This window comes from Haplochromis burtoni, unplaced genomic scaffold (genome assembly GCF_018398535.1).
Source record: "Haplochromis burtoni strain Fernald_Lab_line unplaced genomic scaffold, NCSU_Asbu1 Contig_993, whole genome shotgun sequence".
Classification (NCBI taxonomy): domain Eukaryota; kingdom Metazoa; phylum Chordata; class Actinopteri; order Cichliformes; family Cichlidae; genus Haplochromis; species Haplochromis burtoni.
Window position 1 is genome coordinate 1 of NW_024583354.1, and position 20,310 is coordinate 20,310.

The following is a 20,310-nucleotide window of genomic DNA, read 5'->3' on the forward strand; positions in this document are numbered from 1 at the left end:
TGCACTTGTGTTTTGGGTGTGTTTTCTTTCTTTAGTTTGTGTGTGGCATCCCTGCCCCTCCACTGGTAAGCCTCAGCTCTGAATACCTTTTTAAGCATATTTGTACTTGAATATTTAGGATTGTGCTTTTATATGGTGTTTTAAATAATTATTAATAAATTGTGAATTTGTTGATTATTGAACCTCGTCTCTGGACTGAGTATAGCGAACCTAAGTGCCTTTTTGGCGATTTAGTGTTACTTTCAGTATTCTCTGGGTGAAATTCCCAGGGTGGCGTTGTCTTTTTTAAAACTGCAAAGAGTATTTACTTTATATCCCATCCTCGTCTCGCCACACTCTATTATTGTTACGTTTTATGGATCACAAGGTTTAAAACTACTTAAAAAGACGCACACACACACACACAAAGTAACTCCGCTAAGTTGCCTATTTTGGGTCACTTTTGCCAGTCCCAAGTCCAGATAAAGGGGGAGGATTGGAATTGTGACATTAAAAAACAATAATTGCTAAAAGAAATTTATATTGTAGTTCTAAACATATTCTAAATACTTTTGGGTGTTTTTTACTCACTTTACATCTCTTCCACAATGTTATTTCTCTCTCCTACAGCATCTGTTACAATTATGTGGGCATGACAAATTATGCAAATTAGGCAACGACATAATTTAGTGAGTTCTAGCGACTTTTAGGACGGCGAATAGCGATTTTCCTTACTGGGGAGTTGGCAACACTGCTTGGTCTGCGCTCACAGATGGGACAGACAATTTCACAACTCATTAACCGCACGGAGAAGGCATCGTTTAAATATGTTAAATGTGTTTCTTTAAGCAAGTTCTTCATGACTGAGCCACAAGTGTCCTCTTTTTTGGAAATCAAAATATGGTCACCCTAAATTAAACCAATCCTCAAGTGTTTGGGGAGTTGGATTTAGCCACTTCCTGGTTATTGATTTTTTTTCGCTGGCCGCTAATAGCGCTTGTAGAGGCTTTACAAATTTGCAAAATTAATATTAAATGTTATCTTAAAGACATCGCACAGAGTTTTATGAATTCCCAGCCAATAGTTTTTTAAATTAGGGCAATCCCAAAAGATATGATAATGGTGTGCTTCTTCAGATCCACATTTTCTTCAGCATTCAGTTGCCCCACTTTTATATCTGGTTTGATGAGGGGTTTTAAAAAATCTAATAATGTTTTTCGAGCAATGATCTCTCCAAGATAATGAACTTGTTGAATACCAATGAAAATTACAAATCTTCTCCCAGTTCCCATCTGATATACCCATCCCTGATTCCAGTTTCCATTTGGTCTTAATATTTTGAGTAGTGTTGGTGTTCATGCTCCAGCTTCACTGTGGTAATGTTATGCTAACATAGCTGTGTCGCTAGCATTCACGTAGCACATTATATACCAGGTAGTCCAACTTCAGTAACCCTGCAAATGCCACTGCTGTTTAGTTTTCTGTCTTCATTTATGTTGGAAGTGATAGCAGAGCTGTACGTTTTAATTAGTTTCAAAAATCTCTCAGTCAGAACATGGTATGTCATGTTTAGGTGTAAACTTCCTGTTAACTTCTAACTCCGTTAAATTTAATAAATTCTGTTTTCATGGATGCCTGGATGTTAAACTTAAATGTTACACCCGATAAAGCAGCAACGCTGATGATTTTATTAAAGATGAAAGAATTTAGACTGTTTTTAACTCTTAGTGTTCGTTTGACTTTGGGACCTGAAGTAGACAGAGTTTTGGACCCAGATTACTCCGCGAAGCTCCTCACTACGGCAGCCTAATGCTCTGACAATCCATCAAGCAGTGCGGCTTACCAAAGTTGTACTAAAACATTTATCAACAGATTTCTGCACGCCCAAATCGGTTAGAGGTCAGTAAGCACAACCAGAATTCATACATAAGGCACACTCTCGATATTTGAGAAAATTAAAGGATTTTAAGTGTGCCTTATAGTGTGGAAATACGTTATACAGAAGAAAAGAATATATTGTGATATATATTGTTACCGCACATGCTTCAAATTATATCGCGATATGAATTTTAGGCCATATCGCCCAGCCCTAGGTTGATGTGTGTAAGCTGTGCTCCCATATGTGGCCACTACCCTTAATCATCCAAACATTTTGACACGACGTTTCAATGACAAACGAATGTAAATAAACAGCAGACAGAAATGAGGAAGGCCGAATCGTCTTGTGTTTCACACATGCGCAGTACTGGAACGTAAGCATCTTCGGCCATTTTCAATGTGGACACACAACTCTGTAAAAACAACTGAAAACACTAATTTTTAAATCTATCCGGGCTAGTGTGGCCTTGAGCTGTCAGCTTTCAGCCCCGACAGTATATACGTGCCGTCGGGTGAGAAAGCCAACAGCTCAGTGATTCTGATGCGTCGGGTCCACGCTTTTTTTAATGCCTTTGTCCAGAATCCATTTACCTGCTCTCATTTACTGCTTTAGCTGTTTGGTGGTTGTTGAAATAGTTTTGTGAGCTTTAACCTGAGATTCTGGCGTTTCTGGCAAAATGCATTTATATTTAAAAATCGATTCAGGATTTAATGAATCAGTATCGCTTTACCTCTCTCTATCTCGTGACCGTACATACAATACACAAACTTCACATTGATTAGATTAGATTAGATTAGATTAGATTAGATTAGATTAGATTAGATTAGATAGAACTTTATTAATCCCTCGGGTGGGTTCCTCTGGGAAATTCGATTTCCAAAAAAGCACAGCACCGACAGAAGTTACAGAGTTACAGAATATTATATATATACACACACACACACACACACACACACACACACACACACACACACACACACATATATAAATACAGAGACAATATAAATAAAATATACGAAGGGGATAAATAGAATAAATAGGAATAAAAAATAAAAATACAAGTGAATTGCACATTTCAAGTATTGAGGTCAAGTATTGGGGAGACAGGTCAGGCTAGGTAGCAAAAGGAAAAACAAAGGGATCAGCATGAGGAGAAACCAAAAACTCCAGCACATAAAAAGCAGAAATATCGTCACATCATACAGTAACACCATAAAAGCACAAGACAAGCAAGATGGAGGGGAATCCCAACGTGCACAGCTGCATCTGGGATACTGCAATATTGCAATTGTGCCTCCTGCTAGACCGCTGTCCACATCGGATGGGAGGTAAGTGTGGGAGGAGGTGTTGGATTCGGGAAAGGGGGGGTAATGGTGAGGGCGTGTCAGTATCAGTGTACATGTGTCATGTGTGTCAGTATGTGTGTCCTGTGTTCATCCTGAAAAAGTGTCCTTTCACCCATTATGCGAAGGTCAATAGTCCGAAGCCTAAGCAGGTGGCCTTGAGGGATCAGGCAAGAGAGACAGTTCGCTCTCGTTGTCGTATCTCTTGGAAGAATTGTTGTTGTTCTCATTGGCGTCAACTTTAGGAGCATCCAGCTGGCACCGTCAGAGTCCGGGGGGGGGGGTAGCTGAATGGAAGATGATGGATATGTTGTTTTAGAGCAACCAAACTGCTTCAATTTTACAGCTGTTCTAGCGTCCATCACTGGTCTCCAGGCTTATCTGCCATTTAAGAGCTATAAGCTCCTCCAAGATCTTTCCCATAGTACGTTCAGTATGAACACTCTGAGCGCTTACTGGTCTTCCCACATTTTCAATCAAAGCAGCCAGCCTTGTGGAGTTTTGAACAGCATTCACCGCTTTCTTTAATTTCCGATAAAGCCAGCTCTGATCAGCAAGAGCCCCATTATCATGGTACCGAATAGGTAGACGTCTTCGATGTCCTCAATAGGCACACGATGCACCACTTCTGCCACCTGTCCATCGTGTAACCGGCAGGGAAGTCCCTCCAGGGCACGCAGGCTCTCCCAATCCTAGGCTTCTCGTTGAGAAGAGGGTGTCAATTGCATTCAGGGACCAGTTGATCAAATCCATAGTTCTTCTTTAGGTTTTAAGGAACAAGAGCGACAATGAGAGGCTCTCTCAGGGTTAGAGTGAGACGAGACCAGACAAGGACATAGAAGCTGCAGCAGGGAAGATAAGGGGAAGGAAAGGGTGAAAGATGCATCCATCTACTCCAAGAGCCAAAGCAAAAGCTGTGTGGTAGACTTGCTTTTCAGGAGCCGCTACCGACAAATAAACACCAAATATTACTTCTGTCGCGAACAATTAACACTTTGTCCAGAATCCATTTATCTGCTCTCATTTACTGCTTTAGCTGTTTGCTGGTTGTTGAAATAGTTTTGTGAGCTTTAACCTGAGATTCTGGCGTTTCTGGCAAAATGCATTTATATTTAAAAGTCAAATCAGGATTTAATGAATCAATATCTCTTTATTAAAGCTACTCACCGCCCTCTTACACCTGCACTTTCAAACATACACACAGGACTACGGGAGAGGTCCTTCCCCTGATTATGTCTGATTGGGACAGACGATAGGGGCATGATGTGTGTCAGTTGTTGACCACACAGAGACTTTCAGATTTGCAGAGATTTTTTTTTCTTTTTTACTGGAACTGCTCGTCGCACCGGTGCGACCAAGGATTTTTTTTAGTCGCACCATTGAAATTGGTCACACTCTAGATCCCCGTGCACAATACGTTTGTAACTTTCAATTTTGTCTGTTTTTGTGTCTTGCAAATTAACCTTTAAACTAAAGGGGGCGATCGTGGTTCAAGAGTTGGCAGTTTGTCTTGTAATCAGAAGGTTGCTGATTCGAGCCCCGGCTCCGACAGTCTGTCGTTGTGTTCTTGGGCAAGACACTTCACCCGTTGCCTACTGGTGGTGGTTAGAGGGCCCGGTGGCACCAGTGTCCGGCAGCCTCGCCTCTGTCAGTGCGCCCCAGGGCAGCTGTGACTACAATGTAGCTTGCCATCACCAGTATGTGAATGGGTGAATGACTGAATGTAGTGTAAAGCGCTTTGGGGTCCTTAGGGACTAAGTAAAGTGCTATACAAATACAGGCCATTTAAATGATATATTATGTATTTATTTTTGGCCTACATCAGTAAGATATATGTATATACAAAGTGACATGGACATAATGTGTGTCTGTTGTTGACCACATGGAGCCTTTTTTTTCCTGAAATGGTTGTAGGCACCAATTTTTTTTAGTCGCGCCATTTAGACCAAATTGCACATCACACACTCACACATCATTAACAACATTGCCAAGTTCAAGAGCTTCGACGAGGCATTCAGACCAGAAACACACAGCGTAGAACTGGCAGACGGTACCCAGTGCAGAGGCATCGCCCAATAGAGGGGGGATGCAGAGGTGTTCCTGATTTCAGCAAAGCATCGCTGAAAGATGCGCTGTTTATTCCATCATACCCCGAGGACATATTCTCAGTAAAGTCAGCCACTGCATTAGGAGCAACAGTCACCTTTAAACAAGAGCAGGACATGCAGCACTCGTGCGTAACATGCAATTGTTACGCTCCCCCAGCACCTGGTAAACTGAAGTTAGCTTCAACCGTTTGTGTGTTGAAAAATAGTAACACGTCCGCATCGCATTTTCTTGTTAGTAACAGTGACGTCGTTGTAATGATAGAAATAGTATTTAGTTAAACTACTAATTACTGAAAAAAGTAACGCCATTAGTAATGCCATTACTTTTAATTCCCATCGCTGGTGGAAGGTAATTGTTAAGTCTAATTGTTGAATGTTGTCATTATGTTCTTAAATTTGTACAGTCTTGGTTCAAGCAGTAGGAACAAGACATTCCGTTGATCCTGAGCATCCCTCCAGCCACTCTGTGCTGGGGGAGGTTTTATTGCAGAAACATCCTATCTGAAAGATCTGTTTCTTGTGATGTTGCTTCCTGCTTTTATGACCTTTTTGGTCAGCAGGAGGTAACACACACACACACATGTTCTTGCACATGCATACACATGCACACACATAGTGCCTTGATTTTGTAACCAAGGGGGGTTTTACGGAGGGAGGTGCTGTGATGTGTATTGTGTGTAACAGTTTGTCAATAAATAGCTGCGAGGGAAGCTGCTCTTTGAAGGATTTTGGGCTGGAGACAGATTAGGAGCGTGAGCTCCAAGAGCTTCCCTCGCTAGCAGGTTGAAGATGTCCTGTTATTTCTTGTTTTCTTCATGATGAATAAGTCTCTAAACTAGCGGAGCTTGTGGAAACACAGACCCAACAGTAATAATTGCCAGTTTTTGAATAACAAATTGGATAGCGCAGGAGAAGATGGTTGCCTGGTCTGGATAGTTTTGTCTTTTAAAATAAACCTTTTTTATTGGAAGGCGTATAATTTTTTTAATGAGGGGATATGTGAAGTTTTAAATAGACACGCATGCGGAAGTTTGCAGTACCAGCAGAGCGAGCTGTTTTATTTCAAGCCAACATGAAATTATCACACAAAAGTGTTTAAACAGAAATTACTAACATGTTTACATGTAAATACAGATTAGCCATCTACGCAGCTTAATCGTTTGCGGCATAGAAATCTCCTGCAATGTACTTCATACTGTATCTTCCCTGCTCTCTAGAAACTACTTGGCTTTACATTTATTATCTCCTCCTGCAATGTCTGCATGCAGTACTCTAGTTTCTGCATCCATGTCTGGTTGACCAGGTGGCCATTTTGTCTTATCTTCTGATTTTTGCCAATTCAGTATTTTTTAATGTGCTTCAGTGTAGCTCTACAGTGCTGTATGCCAGGTCTGTTTTCATTGTAGGTGTTTCATCTGGCTCCTCGGGGATGGTGGAGTACACGTGGTATGTGGAAATCTAGAAATAAAATAGAGCAAAAGTTATTTGCATCTATATCTTCTCTGTAGTAAATATATTCAATACTGAGGATGCACATGTCTCACTTACATTCTCAGTTTGATACTCTTGTCTGTTCAGTTGTTTAGACCCTGCTTGTAAGACAGAATCAGCATTACCTTTGTTTCAATTTGTCTATACATGAAAATGTAATGTGTATGAAATAGGAAAAGGTCTAGGACTGTATTATGAAACAATGTTATTGGGTTAGCAAGGAAAGTTGAATCTAAAGTCAGAGATTTTAGTGTCACAAAAGTGGATCTTTTTTTATCACTTACATCGCTATGTTAACCTATGCTGAACACATTACCTAGTCTAGACCATATATAGAAATATATATATATTTGATCAGTAAGATGAATGTAACTTTGATTTGGTGACAAACTACAAAATTTCCCATGTCTGCTTTATTGTTTAACTGCATGCTGTCGCAAGCTTCATAGCTTTTCAGCACAGCTGTCACAAATAAACAGCAGAACCAAGATTACACCAAGCAGTAATATAAATAGATTAAAATGTCTATTTTACTGCACTATGCGCTTTAGGTGATTAAATCACCATGTGCAAAGTAGGCCTAACTATTTTTTGCAGCATTAGACCTACTCTTGCCCACTCTTTCTATTTGAGGCAGCAGAAGAAGAAAAAAATGGGTTTAGAAAGGTGAAAAGTGAAACCACTGTCATGATACCTGTTATCTCCACCTGGGGTTTTAGAATTTTAGAAGTCCACTAACACAAAGAAAACCTGGCTACGTTGATCTTTGTTTGTATTATATCCCTCTGATATTCATACAATAACATGTTGTTTGTTTTTTAATTCCATCCATCCATCCATTTGCTTCCACTTATCCTTTTCAGGGTCGCGGGGGGCGCTGGAGCCTATCCCAGCTGTCATAGGGCGAGAGGCAGGGTACACCCTGGACAGGTCGCCAGTCTGTCGCAGGGCCAACACACAGGGACAGACAATCATTCACACTCACATTCACTCGCACACTCACACCTAGTGGTAATTTGGATTATCCAATTAACCTATCCCCACAAGCTGCATGTCTTTGGACGGTGGGAGGAAGCCGGAGTACCCGGAGGGAACCCATGCAAACATGGGGAGAACATGCAAACTCCACACAGAAAGACCCCGGCCTGATGGTGGAATTGAACTTCGTGCTGTGTGGCAACAGTGCTAACCACCGTGCCACCATGCTGCCTTGTTTAAATCTTTTCATCAAAATAATCTTAATTGTTATACAACTGAGCAAAATTTTAAAAAAGGAAACCTGAGAGCACAAAAGCAGCGGCTCACCTTTCATTGGGTCATCACAAGGGACAAAATTGGTCATACTGTAGGCTTCAGTTTCATTTGAAGACATCTTGGAAGAAAGAAATGGAGAGGAGGAGAAGTCATGAATGACCTGCAATTAAGTATCTGAATTATTAGTAGACACAATGAATTTTATGTATTTTTTTAAAGTACCCATCCTCCTCGGTCAGTTTTTCTTGTGCTTGAAAAGTCACCTATAACAAAAGCCAAAATAAAACTCAGTATAAAAAAAACAAACAAAAAGGTGGAAAAAACCCCAAACAGTTTTATATCTATAACTTGTTCCCTGAAGAGAAATGAGGTACAACACATATATATGGAATATCACACCCTCGTGTGTCCTGGCTGAAGAATCCTTTATTCACTCCTTTAAGGCAGATGGCGTGTAATAACATGCACACAGCATAATCATAGTCATCTCTCAGTTTGATAGCAGCTGTTCACTGAGCCAAGCTTCTCAGTGGGGCCTCCTTGTGTTGTACCTCGTTCTTCTCCTTCAGGGAACAGAAGTTATAGATATAACTGTTCGTTCCCTTTCAGTCGATTCACTCGGTAAAACATATAAGTATGGGACATATATACACAGCCTGCAGAGCAGCCACCAAACTGGATTCATACCACCACCACCTTACTGTGCAGTAGACCCAGTAGAAAGGACAGTATGAGCAACCAAAAGGGCTGTAACGTCCAATCGATAAACCGCACAAAAGTGTGCGGTGATGCCCAACTAGCGGCTGCACAAATATCAGCTACAGGCAGCCCTTAAAAAATGAGCCCATGAGGGGCATCCCCCTTGTGGATTGAGCTCTCACACCTGGGATAAAGCTGGGCGCCAGTGAGATAGCTTCTATAAACCAGTGGACAGACTCTGTTTAGACAGAGCTCTACCTCTAGTTGGATTAGCAAAGTAGAACAGCTGGTCACATAAATGCATATTCTAGGTACATTGCACACACACTGGACAAAGAGAATGCATCCTCCTCTGCTCTCAGATGCAAAAGGATGGGAGCAAAATCTCAGCAACTCAAACTCTGTGTCACGGTTTGCCGGGGCAAGCCGTGTGGAGTTGTAGAAAGGACCAAAAAGGCGGCAGCTCTGGTGCAGGTGAGTATTTATTTACAGGGGTGGGTAAGTACAAACAGCAATGGTGGCAAAATATGAAACTGGAAACCTAAACTGGGTAAACTAACAAGACAAACCAGAAACGAGGATGCAGGGAGGTCCGGGGAAATACATACGGAGAGACGCAGGCAGGCATGGATCTCCTCCATGCCTGCTTCATGCCCTGGGGGACGGGGCTATGGCTCTCTACATCCTCTTGCAGACCATTACATGTGGAAACCATTTGAATACAAGCACGCTGATCCACACAGGGTGTTAGGGTTAGCATTAATGCTTAAGCATTAAGTTAAGCATTAATTGTCAAGTGATTGTTAGTTAGCACATACCAAAGTAAAGTGATCTCTCTGCTTTCACCTCAAACAGCAATCTGTCATTAAGCTTCTCTCATACCTGTTTGCATCCATCCAAACAGGTGTGAGGGAAAAAAAACTGCCATTTTGTGGCAGCAGTTGTCTATTGACTCGGGAAGCAGAATGCCACTTGATAACAGTGCCACTGAAATCTGTATGGAATTAGGCATCATGGGTGTGTTAACTGGAGCTTGTCAAACTGAGAGGCATGCCGTTTGCAGCAGGTTGTTTTCTGTTCTGGACAAGCTAACGCTGACTTTCAACAAAGCTCTTATGCATTTTAATCCAGCTCTTTTAAATATATATTTATAAAAATACAGATAAATTTCAATATGTAGGCCTTTGTTTCTGATCTGATTAAAAGTGTTAAAGATCTGCAGCAATAATACTGATCCATATAACATTGTTGCAGAACATTTTCTGCAGAATAAACACTTTTGAAAATTGTGGGAAAGAGTGCAAGTATTGAAGAAAAGTCAAAGATATGGAGGTAAACAGTTAATCAGTAAATAAACATAAGGCGTGAGGAGTTGGCTGATTTAGTGTACAAAGTTTTAACAAGATTGTGTGAGCAGATCAGGACAGAAATGTTTCAGACTGTTTCTGAATAAATTGTAGACCTTTGATAGGGTGTGAGTCTATAAAAACACATATAGAAAAGGTTTCAGACTACATGACAAAAGGAAATGTTACTGTGCTTACCACTTCTTCTTTTCACACAGACAAAAGTCATTGCCAGTGAGATGACAGCCACGCTTACACCAAAACCAGTTGCAACTACAGGTAGAAGTTTAAGAGCAGAAGCTACTAGGAACACAGATGATAAAAAAAAAGTGTCAGTCTCACTTCCCACTTTGTTAAAAGAGAAGAAGGAAGACAACTACTGTCAAATTACAACAGAATCTTTACAACCTGTTTTACTGTCTAAGCAATAAAGCACTAAAAGCATTAGAGCATCCTGAATGACATATAGGAAACAAACACTTACTAAAACTCAAAGGCAAAATGGTTTTAGTTTGACTAATATGAAGATTAAGGAACTTTTGCTCACCTAAAGATGTCTTTGGTGTCAATACACTCCGCAGGAAGTGACCTAGACATTTTTTATTCACTTATAAAATTCTTACCAATACTTGTTCTTCTCCTGATTGTGTCACTTGTAAAGTTCGTGGAAAGAGGAGGAGCAGAGGTCAAAGTGATTTTTTCTGCTGCAATAAAAGAAGATGGTGTTGTGGTTGTTCCGTTACTTTCGTTTCTTATGGATTCACCACAAAAGGCATTTTCCATTCATGACTGCAATACTGCCATACCACAGCACAGTGTCAATGTTTTACACTTAACATTAAACTTTAAATGTGGTCGAAGATTTCTTTTCTGATGTATTAATCACATATTTCAACCATATCACTTTAGTATAGCAAGATCACTCCTGTCACCAGTTGTATGCATGCATGTAGAATGTTATCACAAGTGGGGCCCATATTTATTGCACCTTCACAGAGGGCACCCTGCTCAAGGGAGGTGACTGGTGGTCGTAACTTTTCTTAGAGTGGGAGGGGGTCAAGGATGAGCTGGACTGAAGGCAAAGGGATATATGATGTGCTGTTTAATGTTCTTTGTTTGAGAGTGTCTGTGTGGGTATATAAGATGAGCAACCCCGCACAAACTTCAGAGATCATCCTAGTGTTTGGCTGGGATGTTTCTCTCCACATTCCAATGTGTTTATTAAACCGACTTCAAATCAAGCTCACTGGGTGTGTTGAAGGTTATTGTTAAAACTTCCACAACAAAAATGAAAACAATATTTTTTTGCTGCCGTCTGATGTCAGTGCATAATACTGAATGCAGTATAAATACATCTATTGGTGCTCAGAATTCCGCTCTCTGGACAGTCTTTAATCAATTCAACAAATACGCAATTTATTTAAGAATCAAATTATGTATCACCTCTTAACATCTGTTACATTACAAGGTAAACAGAGCCTTATAAACAATCAGGTTTTAGCTTCTCTTTTTGGTTTGTAAAATCTAAAAATATATGCACATACTGTACTGAGGTATAATACAGAGCAGCACAGTATGATCACTTACGTTGTATGCTGATGGAGTATATATTACTGTGAGCAGATTCATATTGTCCTCCTTTACGCTGTAACATGTAAAAACATGTCACTTCAACCTCAGCAGGTGAACTCTGCTGTGCCATAGAGAGGAGCTCAGTTGCTGTAAGTGTCTGCTGACAGGAGATGGACGTAGATTTTCTTCCTCTCATAAAGTACAAAAAACATTCAGACGCAGAAACAGAAGATGGAGTCTGACAGTTCACTGTGACTGATTCTGTTTCTGTGACCATCCGTGGATTTACGGTCAGTTCAGGCCAAGGAACTAAAAAAAAAAATTTGGCTAAGTTAAATAGGAAAATTGTGAATTTACTTTGAAATAAAATCTAACAATAGAAACTGCTTTAGAAATTTTACTTGCTAGAAATGAAGTCTTAAATTAATTCAGTCATTTGGCATTTTATTTCTGAACAAAACTCTACATCCTTCCATAAAATCCTTTAAATAAAATAAAGATTTATAAATATTAGCTTTTAGCTTTCTTCTTTGGTTTTGAAAAACAAAAAAATATATTCACAGACTGTACTGAGGTATAATATGACCACTTACTTTTTATACTGATGGAAGATATGTTACTGTGAGGGGACTGGTATTGTCCTCCTTTATGCTCTGATCTGTAAAAACATGTCACTTCAACCTCAGCGGGTGAACTCTGCCGTGCCAAAGAGAGGAGCTCGGTTCCTGTAAGTGTCTGCTGACAAGAGATGGACGTAGATTTTCTTCTTCTCATAAAGTACAAAAAACACTCCGACACATTAACAGATGATGGAGTCTGACAGTTCAATGTGACCGAGTCTGTCTCTATGATCATCCGTGGATCCACTGTCAATTCAGGCCAAGCAGCTAAAAACAGAAACATTTCTTTAATTAAAAATGCAAATCTTTCATTTACAAAGTTGAGAACAGCTTTGTTGTTTTGTACTGATATTGTAGCTTAACATTCACAAATTGGTACTCGGTACTGACCTAAATTACTGGATCGGATATCGGAGAGAAATAAAAACTGTAATCCGATTCATTCAATATCACAAAAGCACCTCACAAAACTTGCAACATAGCGTAACCCAGCTCATAACCTTAGAACATCAGATGAGTATGCATCACGTGATAGACTGGTTGTGGCGTGCAAGACCTGTCGGCGGTCTGGTTGAGCATTTGGAGCCTCGCTGCGTGCTGCCAAAAACTGATTTTCAATGTTTCTGTGTATTTTTTATGTGTGATATCTGTACGTATGTTCGTAAATAGACTTCGGTGAACAGGGTTTACAAAGGGGTTATATATAGAATTACAAAAATTATCTGTTTTTCAAGTATCTTTACAACTCTGTGTTATTGTACTTACATTATAACCAATCTGGTCATTTATCCCCACTTAAAATATTTTTACAGAACTATTGTAATATTTGCTGCCATTTCTGCTGTCCTCTTGGGCAGCTTACTCTTACAAACGTGTACAAATGTTAATGAGATTTTTTTTAACTGCATAAATAAAGGTTATATAAAAGTCACTGCCAAAAACTGATTGCGGCTTCTACCTTGTTACACGAATGTTGTTTGTGGCTCAAGATGACTTTATGTCATCCATAAGGGATGCATTTGACATATGTTTCACATATTATAACACAACAAGTTACTTATAGCAGTTTAAATACGAGCAATCAGTTTTTGGCAAATACCGGAAATCAGTTTTTGGCAGACAATCACTTTTTGCACAACATCAGCATTTAATCTCTGAGACAGGTATCCCAGAGAAGTAAAGCAAGTGTGTAAGTTTATCTCTAAATGTTTGTAAAGAATTCCCAGTGAATGCTGGGACTGCCTCTCATTCTCTCCCTCTCCTGCTGCTACTTCAATTATGAAACTGATCAATGATCAGCTGATTGGCTTGTCTATCGCGAGTCCCGTCTCTCTTGTTAGTTTATAACCCCACTTTGTGCCAGAAAGAGGAAACCAGCGGATAAAAAACAGCAGCACGTTTAAGCTTGATAAGCTGTTGTTAGAATTTATTTAATATTACTTTCTACACCAGGATCCTTTTCTACGTAGCTGACAGCTGGTAACTGTGCAGGGGCGGATCTAGCAAAGTTTTTCCAGGGGGTCAGGTAGGGCATTAACAGGGAAAGGGGGGCACAAAAACATACTTTTATTTCTAATTGTCATGTCTAGCTTTTAATAAATACATATCTGAATCTTACACCCAAAGTTTTAATTTGATGTAAAATGTATAGAAATCCATTACTATATATAGGAACTATTAAGTCAAATTTATAACCTACTAAGCTATAGTACCTTTTCCTTTTGGAAGATGCCATCTGTGCAGTCTGCAATTCTATTGAAGAAAGATGTTGAATCTATTTAATTATTGTAGAAAAATTATTGATTTCTGTGCATTTTTTTTTTACACGTGCATTAAATTAAAGTTAATTACGTCAATTAAGCATTATGAGGCGAAGGGTGGGCCGTGGTTCTCTACTTTTTTTTTTTGCTTGGAGTTGGCAACCCTATTAGTTAGGTTGCTTAATATTTCCGCCAAGTACTCTTTAAAATACCAGAATAGGGAGGATGGTGTAGGTTTAAGTTTATTAGATTGATCAGTATTGCTGAACTATGAAATATTTTGGGTGCAGTGTATTTTTTGCATACAGGTATAACAGAATAGCTTTAGTTTTGTTTGATTTTTATACTTGAGTATGAACTTATACAAAATGCAGCAAGATATAAAAAAACATTTTATTGATTATAAAATACGCTATATTGGATTTATATACATAAAACCAGGACAAACAGATTCAGGGATAGCTTCTTTCCCAGAGCTATCACCGTAGTAAATAAGCACAAAAACAATTGAACCTATTCCATACCGTCACTGTCATTATATTATGCTGCTATTCATACTGTCATTATATTAATGCTGCTATCCTGTATATATTGTACATACTATTGTTTGAGTACTTACGATTGTTTTTTTTGTTATTTTTATATTTTACATTTATATTTATTATTGAAACTTGCACCAAGGGAGTGGCACTCCAATTTTGTTGTACTCTGTACAATGACAATAAAGGCTATTCTATTCTATATCCAAATTTATGATATTGGTATCAGTATTGGACATAAAAAAGTGGTATGTGCCATCTCTAATTAGTACATCACTGTATTATTTACTCACATTATGTGATGACTGCTGTCACAGTTCTGGGTCAGTTTGACCCAGTATTTTGAGTTGTTATGTTTTGGTGTGTTTTTGCATTTTGGATTCTTTTCTCATTATGATGATGATTATGACTCTATGTTTTGGTTATTCTTGTTTAGGGATTAGTTCGTAGGTTTTCGTGTTCTCATGTTTATTGCAGGTTTAGTTCAGTGTCTAGTCTGTCTCTCTGTGTCGTGTCTGCGTTTTTGTTTAGTGGTGTCTTGTTTCCTGTTTTACTCTGACGGTTCATGTTCCTGTCTTATGTCAGTTTTTCTAGCTTTGTTCCCCCTGTCTTATTAGGTCTTATTCCTCCCAGCTGTGTTCCCCTTCTGTCTCTAATTCCTTGATGACTTCCTCAGTGTATTTAAGCCCAGTATGTCTTTGTGTCAGTGTCAGATTGTCTGTTATCCTCACCTCGTATTTTCGTAGTTTCCCTTATTGTGACACTGTGTTTCATAGCCTGCTTAGTTACTCTGTGTTTATAGTTTTTTCCATAGTTCCTTCACAGAGTGTCTTAGCCTTTTTAGTTTACACAGTGTTCTCTGTCTTCTTAGTTTTCCCAGTTTCAGTGTTCCCTAGTGTTTTTGTTATGCCTTCAGCCACAATAAAGGCTTGCCTTATTTTGGAAACCTAGTTCTGTCTCTTGGGTCTGCCTCATTCTTCACACCAGTGCACCCCGCCGTGACAGACTGCTGTCATTTACTCACTAGAAATTTTTTCTTAAATCACTTCAAGTAGTTGGCAAGAATAAAACTGGACATCCCTCCTAATTTATGTTACAATTAACAAAAAAAAAAAAAAAAAAAAGCTCTATAAACATCAAGGTTTAGCGTCATACTTAGTTTTAAAAAACTAAAGAACATTTGCACATCCTACACTGAGGCATAATATAGAGCAGCACAGTGTAATCACTTACTTTGTATGCTGATGGAAGATATGCTGCTGTGAGGAGACTGGTTTTGTCCTCCTTTATGCTCTGAGCTGTAAAAACATGTCACTTCAACCTCAGCAGGTGAACTCTGCTGTGCCATAGAGAGGAGCTCGGTTCCTGTAAGTGTCTGCTGACAGGAGATGGACGTAGATTTTCTTCTTCTCGTAAAGTACAAAAAACACTCCGACACATTAACAGAAGATGGTGTCTGACAGTTCACTGTAAATGAATATGGCTCTATGCTCATCCGTGGATTCACTCTAAGTTTGGGACGGGGGGCTAAAAAAATGCAAACATTTCTCAAGTTAAATAAACCAAGGTTTTATTTACTTGACAATAAAATGTAATAATAGAAACCACTCAGGGAGTACATTGCAGTAGCATTTACTCACTTTGTATGATGAGTGCTGACATGTTACTCACTGGAGATTTATCTATAAAAGTGTAATAACAGGTCAGTTCAACTGTAACAGGTGAACTTTGATGTATCCATGACAGAAATTGAGACCCTGTCAGAGTCCGCAGACAAGGAACTGTTTTGGCAGTTTTATCTCCTGAAATGAGAAAATAACACGCAGAGACAGGAAGAGGATTCTGACAGTTCACTGTGACTGAGTCTGTCTCTGTGATCATCAGCGGGCTCACTGTCAGTTTAGGTGGACGAAGGTCTGAAAAATTAAAGTATAAGTTAGATTATTTAAATAGATTTACATCCATATTACTTATTTTACATTATATATAAACTATTGTGTATAAGTGAGCACTGAGATATTAATAAACTCTATAAATATTGCTGAAACATAATATTAACTGTGTATGGTAGTATTACAAAAAGTATTCATGATGAGCAAAGCTGAGTTACTGTGGAGAAGCTCTGGAGACAAAACAGAAAAAAATGACCGATTCTTATATAGGGCTTTTCTCTGCTCTCCCAGAGCACTCAAAGCGCTTACAAACGTCTGATGAAGGGATAAAAACATGAAAATAAGACTGACCTTGTGCTTTGATTTCATGAAAGGAATCTGAAGAAGGAAGAAAGAAAAGATAAAACAAATTGAACAATAAAAAGATTAAAAATTTCAACTAGTGTTAGAGGTCTGACATAAACAAGTGACACATGCTAACAGCCATTATGAGTGAGCCCATATTAAGGACCAGATGGCATGAACAACAAATGAACCTGGTAAGAAGTTGAACTTACACATGAGAACGACTAGCAGCAGGAGATCAGCCATGATTAAAAGAACAATGTGACTGTGCAGAACAGACTACAGCAGTCTGACTGCTCTGACTCTCACCTACATTAAATGTTATCAAGAGAACTTTCTTTCAGGAAAACCACAGCCTTCACATTACCTGCCCACAGTGAGACACACTTCACAAAGACGTGCAATGATACACTTTTTTAAACCCTCACCCGTTTAACTAGAATATTTTTAATTGACCCTTTTGTAGGTACAGAAAAGTTAAATTGTTTATTGGTCATATGTGCTGCTTTGCTATTGTGTCTCTTAGAGGCCCTTATTCATTAGAATGATAGGAAGACTAATACATACATGCTTATTATCACATACATCTCGTTGCATCATATAAATACATTTTTTCAATGTTTTGGTGGAGGGTTGTTATCATGTTGGCCCGAATAGATTATCAATGAACTTTTAAGATGCTGTTACATATTTATTAAAACCTTCCACCTCATTCATAAACATGTCATTGTGTGCTGACTGCAGCTTTGTATTTAGCATAGAAATATCAGTGAAAACGTTTAAAAACACACTGTAAATGAGCATGTTTTCTGATGTGTTTTTCTCAAATAAATTGTTTGTTCTTTTCAAATGATTTTTCACACTCACTGTAGCTGATTATCTGTTTGAATGCTGTTGTCACCACACGATCTTAATCAGCAAACATCAGCTTACAGGAAATGGATACTATTTTGTATGGTTGTATACTCTTTTTATAGTGTTATATGATTAAATTTTTGCAGTTGGTGTGATAAAATAAAAACATTTATGCACTCAGTATTGAAATGCTGATGTTAGACAAAGACATGCAGTCTTTAGTCACAACTCAAGTTCTCACATCTCTGTGAACTTTAGCACAGCTCAGGTGCTTTGATCTAAATTCAATATGCTGACAATCCATGTTACTTGTGGCTGTTATTTTTCATTAGGTGTTTAGTTTGTGGTCACATAATGCACTAAACATGTTGCATATCGTGTGATGCCTCACTTTGTTCCTTAAAGTCATGCTTGCAGAAAAAAAACAGTTTTCACTCTAACTGGCCAAAGTAAGACACATGCAGTGTTGGGGAGTAACGGAATACATGTACCGCTGTTACGTATTTAAAATACAAAATATGAGTAACTGTATTCCGTTACAGTTACCGTTTAAAAAGGTGGTATTCAGAATACAGTTACTTAGCTGAATTAAAGGGATTACACAGCAGTATTTTCCTGTTTCATATGTTCGGCTAATGGAAATGCCCTCTCTAATTTTGGTTTCCATGCCCCAAACAAAACACGCATTAAGAGGCTCCAATGCCTGTGTCTCAATCTCGCGGCCCATGTCACCTCTACTTGCGGCCCGCATAATGATGTGAAGAAATATTTTTAAAAAAATATTCACAAAAATGATTTAATATGAAGGCAATAGGCAGAGTGTTACAGGCATAGCCCTAAAGAATCTAGCTTCATGGGCAGTGTAGTCCGTGCAGCAGGGAGAATGGACTGCCATACCCGTTATGTGTCTGTGAGCGAGGGAGGGAGAAAAAGGAAAAGTACGAGCTGTCACGGAGCAGAAGCGGGAGTTGGAAGCATGTAAATATAATAATAACCACTGCAGCCAAAAAGAGTGCCTGACGAGCCCAGCTGTAAGTAAGCTATTAAGACTCGACTGTACACTTTTTTCGTGTTTTTCTCTGAAACAATAAGTTCCGTTGGAGCAGCCTTTCAACGCCTCTCTCTGTCTCTCGCAAGCAAAGTTGACCAAGATAACAAAGTAAAGCTATTTTTCGGCTATGAGCCCGACATGGAACCTGACGTATTAGCCAGACGTCCCTTTACTACGGTTCGGAGCCGCGGACCTGTTTTATATACGAGATCGCTGCAAAAAGTGCAGCCTTACCTAATGTCCACCCTACTGTTACTCATTTTATATTAAGATTTAAAAATCTAGTCAGTATTGGTATGGCGAATACCTTCAGTAAAAGTAAGAATTCACACAGCAATAGTACATTCATGTAGTTGTAAAAAGCATGATAATATAATAGGTAATCCAGAGTATTCCGTTACGTTACTCCCATTGAGTAACGTAACGGAATACGTTACAAAATACATTTTGGGGCATGTATTCTGTAATCGTTAGTGGAATACATTTTAAAAGTAACCTTCGCAACACTGAACACACATCACATAACATGCTATGATACACTTTTAAAATCTTCACAAATGTAACTACAATATATGTAGCTAAATATATTTTAGTGCGTCAGATCAATGTGGTATCTTGTTAGCATAAATAGATTATTAAATAAGATGCTGACACACTTATTTTGATTTAGGTATTTATTTAGTGATCACATAATGCACTGAAAATGTTAACAGCACTACAATGATAAAGTGTGTGATACCTCACTTTGTTCGTGGAAGTCATGTTGTCTTTGTGTCATGTTTTGAAATACTTGCCTCAGTTCTAATTTAGAAAAAAAATTGACGTCATGCCCTCCTGTCTTTATGCCTGTGCAGTGTGAGGAGACGACATATGAGCCCCAACAGGAAAAGGATGTGGTGTATTAGTGGGCCAAACACAGAACCCTGACCAAGGAGACTGAGAAACTGAAGCTTAACAACTTTAACATAGCTGATATTTGTTTTATTCTTATTTTTGGTTTACATGTTCTGCTTGGTTAGATTTGTTCAACAAAACTTCTTGGTGTTAAGAAAGTTTAGAAATAGACCATTTCACAATGTTAATCATGTGCTACAGAATCTGGCTATTACCCTCTCTTATGTATTAACTGTGTGTGTTCCCCTGGCTAATATCTCAGTGTTCCACCATTTTAAAAATCCCAACTGTTATCTGTGTCTTTTCTGTTTCTATGAGTCTGTATAGTTGTTTTTGTCTGTGGAATGTGAGGCAGAATTAATATAAACAATCCAGCAGAAGTAACATTACTATGACCTATGAATGTCTATTCAGTGTATTTTGTTTTGCGAACTATAGCAAAGGCCTCAACACACACGGCCAACATGATAAACCTTTGGCAAGTAGGATAAATTAAAAAGAGACCATATGAAGTAAAAAGCTTTCACTGTGAGCACAGCAGCTCCGAACTGCTGTTCAAACCTCGTCATTGGGATGTTCAACCAATGAGATTAAAGTTTGTCTTAAAGGAAACTAAAACAGGCTGTGGCTAAACTGAGGGGCTTAACCAGGGTACCTAAATAACCTCCACTAATCTAAAAACA

General features: G+C 38.8%; 1 protein-coding gene across 2 annotated transcripts; it reads right to left on the reverse strand.

Moving 5' to 3' along the window:
• Positions 1-6,324: 6,324 nt before the first annotated feature.
• Positions 6,325-17,135, reverse strand: LOC102305586. 2 transcript variants are annotated; one of them, XM_005951546.3, is made up of 12 exons: positions 17,040-17,135; positions 16,834-16,860; positions 16,231-16,506; positions 15,824-16,117; positions 12,265-12,558; positions 11,687-11,980; positions 10,723-10,803; positions 10,298-10,402; positions 8,277-8,317; positions 8,106-8,172; positions 6,858-6,898; positions 6,325-6,767 (listed from the first exon to the last, which is right to left on the reverse strand). In XM_005951546.3, the coding sequence occupies exons 1-12, from the start codon at positions 17,071-17,073 to the stop codon at positions 6,669-6,671; spliced, it is 1,653 nt and encodes a 550-aa protein (XP_005951608.2). In that variant the 5' UTR covers positions 17,074-17,135; the 3' UTR covers positions 6,325-6,668. The 2 variants fall into 2 exon arrangements, with proteins under 2 accessions (XP_005951608.2, XP_014186288.1); XM_014330802.2 differs by having other exon boundaries at positions 6,858-6,901.
• Between the last annotated feature and the right edge of the window lie 3,175 nt (positions 17,136-20,310).

Excerpts from the sequence above, each read along its gene's own strand:
- LOC102305586 (XM_014330802.2), bottom strand. The coding sequence starts at position 17,073 with ATGGCTGATCTCCTGCTGCTAGTCGTTCTCATGT. Across the intron at positions 8,318-10,297 it reads CTGTGTGAAAAGAAGAAGTG|GTGACTTTTCAAGCACAAGA; the intron begins GTAAGCACAGTA and ends CTTTTGTTATAG. Across the intron at positions 6,902-8,105 it reads TTGTGATGACCCAATGAAAG|CAGGGTCTAAACAACTGAAC; the intron begins GTGAGCCGCTGC and ends CTGTCTTACAAG.